Raw genomic sequence first — 2880 nt, forward strand, 5'->3', positions numbered from 1 at the left:
TATTCAATGTTAAAATTGAAGCCAACAACTTTTGAAAAATTTGTTTTTATGATCTCTATATTTGATTTTTATGTTCTTATCAGTTGCATAGAAGTTTGATACAGGGAAATTTAAAATAGATCCCAAATATTTAATTAACGTCCGCTTTTCCCCGTTAACCCATTAACGCCGACAATTCCCTGCGGATTATTAAAACACTTTTTTTCAATTTAACTGATTTATTTAGGTACCTTCTAAAGTATTGTGAAGAAGAAATTTAACTTTTTTTATTATTACTCGAAATATAGACTTGTAGCGGTAGCTGCTGCGGCCCCCGCTGTCTTACATACTAATTATTACCAGACGCTCATCTTTTGAAAAAGAGAATTTATTTCAAATGTTTTACCTACAGAAGGTCACGTTAGCGTAAATTGGTTAAGCCATGTTCAATATTAATTAATCTAACTGTTATTAAAGGTTGCTATTTCTTTGCATATTCCAACCAACTCACTAAGTAAAATTGCTGACTATTGGAGTGAAGATATCCAGATTCATCGACCAACGCCATTTGAATATAAAATACATGGGTCAGATACCAAAAAAGTTGATTTTATATTAGTGACGAAATGAATAATTATTAATTTCGAGAAGAAAGAGGGACGGCTGGTAAAAAATTTTTATCTACCCGTGAAAATTTAACATTTCTTTGCACAATGAATATTTACTTAAGTTATTTGTCAAAAAATCCTTCCGCACAGCACTGGCAGGTTGGTTAAGAGTGGCTCTACTTGTGACTTGTCAATTTTTCCATCGGCACGGAGCGTAGATGCGACCGTCTCACCGATAGCTGCCAAGTGGAAGTCGCCTGCAGTGAAGACGCAGCCAATCACAGGGGAGTTGTCGGGCCAGTAAAAGGTGCCGTTGTGGTGAGTTTGATAGGCGCTCAGCCAGGCCATCCGTAATCCCAAACATTGATATGTTCCATGGTCTGAAAATAAACCCCACAAAATTAGGAACAATTAGTTCATAAAATTTCTCCAAGTATTCATATTCTATTGTCTGTCAATAATACCTAGAAAACTTTGAGCGAGTTCTTTTATTTCACTGTAAATTAGGATAGAACGAGATAGAACGATTTATTCAATTCTAATATTTTTTCATCCACTTCGATTGCTTGATGATATTTATTTCTACGAAAATGAACGATGTGAAGGATTTCTACATATTAGGCAATTTAAAAATTGAGATAGTGGAGACCATTTATTTTTTTAGCTTCTCAATCGCTGCCTTGAGATCAGGGTGAATGCGAATGGACGTCTTCACACGAAGCTTCGGCCCCTTCCCTCTAATTATATCGATGCATTAGTACCGGCAATATATTTTCAGTACTACTCGTTTACTACTGCGAAGTTGCTTATATTTGGCACTAGCTAGTGAAATTGCCTGGAATTGATAACCCATGTGAATCGATAATAACGAAATCCCGTATACTTTCAAAACAAACAAATCCCGTATGCTTTCAAAACAAACCCCGATTTCAGAATCTGGTGACTCCTAACCCCGTAAATTTAGTTCCATCACCCAAAATCGGTCATCCAAAATACGTTGATAATTAACTTGTAAATGAAATAACTGAAGTATGCTAATTCATGGGAGACATCGTCAAACTCTTATTCAACATTGACCCAAACTGAGCTTGGCTGAACCAATATTTTAACTTTATCCGAACATAGTGCTAACATTGTCCGAAGTTTGGCTGAACTTTATCCGTTTTGTCCTGAATTTGTCCCGACGTTCAAATTATTATCCCAATTCCAGTCATTCTGATTTCAGTTAATAACTTCTCCCCTCCCCGTTACGCAATGTCCTACTATTCTCCTACTACGGATAAAGTTCACAATCGGGCAAAATCCCGACATTATAAATTATGTGGGTAAATGCACAAACCTCCCCTGTATATTTCCAGGGAGGGCATACCATTGTTATCATATCAACAATTCATAGAACAAACCAGAGACGAGCTGCCTAGCTTCTCGAAGCAGTTGCTTGGTGTTGATGATGAGCGGAACCCCGCCTTCTGCACCGCACATCTTCTTCAGGTTGTCGGGAGATCCGTTGCTCGTTGTGCCTTCGGTGATGAACGCTTCTCGAATAACTGCAAACAAGGATCAGTCAGTATACGAAAAAGATACATGAAGCCTCTAGTAACACAATTAATGCTAACATTCTTTCAACAATACTTGCACAAGCAGTAATAGCGCCATCACTAATTCTTCGTAAAACAAATTATTATTCGTCAACGGAGGATATTTATGCCACGATACTTATTGGCTTTGGGGCACGTTAAGTTCAAAATTTTGGATCCGCGTTGAGAATATTGTGACTTGAAGTTTTTAACTGCAGGAAATTACACTGATTTTTTCCGATGATCCAATCATTTTGCTTTTCTGAAATACATATATAACCACTAATTAAGAACTGGTATCAACCAACCCCAACAAAGAAGTATACATCGCATAAGTTGACAAATAAACAATAGATTTATTTAAAGAGCTATATTCATGATCATCTATAACATTAATCGATTATGAAGGTCAAAACAAAATAAACAGACATAAACTTAACACGTACCTCCGTGGTAAGCAAAGAATAAGTACATCGCAATGAATAAGTACATCGCTTATATCCACATAACAATGAATTAGTACAATAAGTAATGAATAAGTACATCGCATACCTCCACATAACAATGAATAAGTACAGTAATGAATTAATGAACGAATAAGTACAGTAACCTCGTGAAGGTATGAATAAATCATACCTCCACGAGGTTACGTCAAAAGAGACTTAAAACAGTAATTCAGAAATGCCTAACTTTTAATATAACTGATTAATGCTGAT

At 36.1% G+C, this 2880-nt stretch overlaps 1 protein-coding gene across 1 annotated transcript; it reads right to left on the minus strand.

The window, feature by feature from the left end:
• Positions 1 to 689: 689 nt before the first annotated feature.
• LOC125179390 lies at positions 690 to 2638 on the minus strand. Its single transcript, XM_047885170.1, has 3 exons — positions 2611 to 2638; positions 1991 to 2134; positions 690 to 967 (listed from the first exon to the last, which is right to left on the minus strand). Exons 1-3 carry the CDS (start codon positions 2636 to 2638, stop codon positions 717 to 719), a joined length of 423 nt encoding a protein of 140 aa, XP_047741126.1. The 3' UTR covers positions 690 to 716.
• Positions 2639 to 2880: the final 242 nt, after the last annotated feature.

Source organism: Hyalella azteca, unplaced genomic scaffold (assembly GCF_000764305.2).
Source record: "Hyalella azteca isolate HAZT.00-mixed unplaced genomic scaffold, Hazt_2.0.2 contig17181, whole genome shotgun sequence".
In the NCBI taxonomy this organism is placed as follows: domain Eukaryota; kingdom Metazoa; phylum Arthropoda; class Malacostraca; order Amphipoda; family Hyalellidae; genus Hyalella; species Hyalella azteca.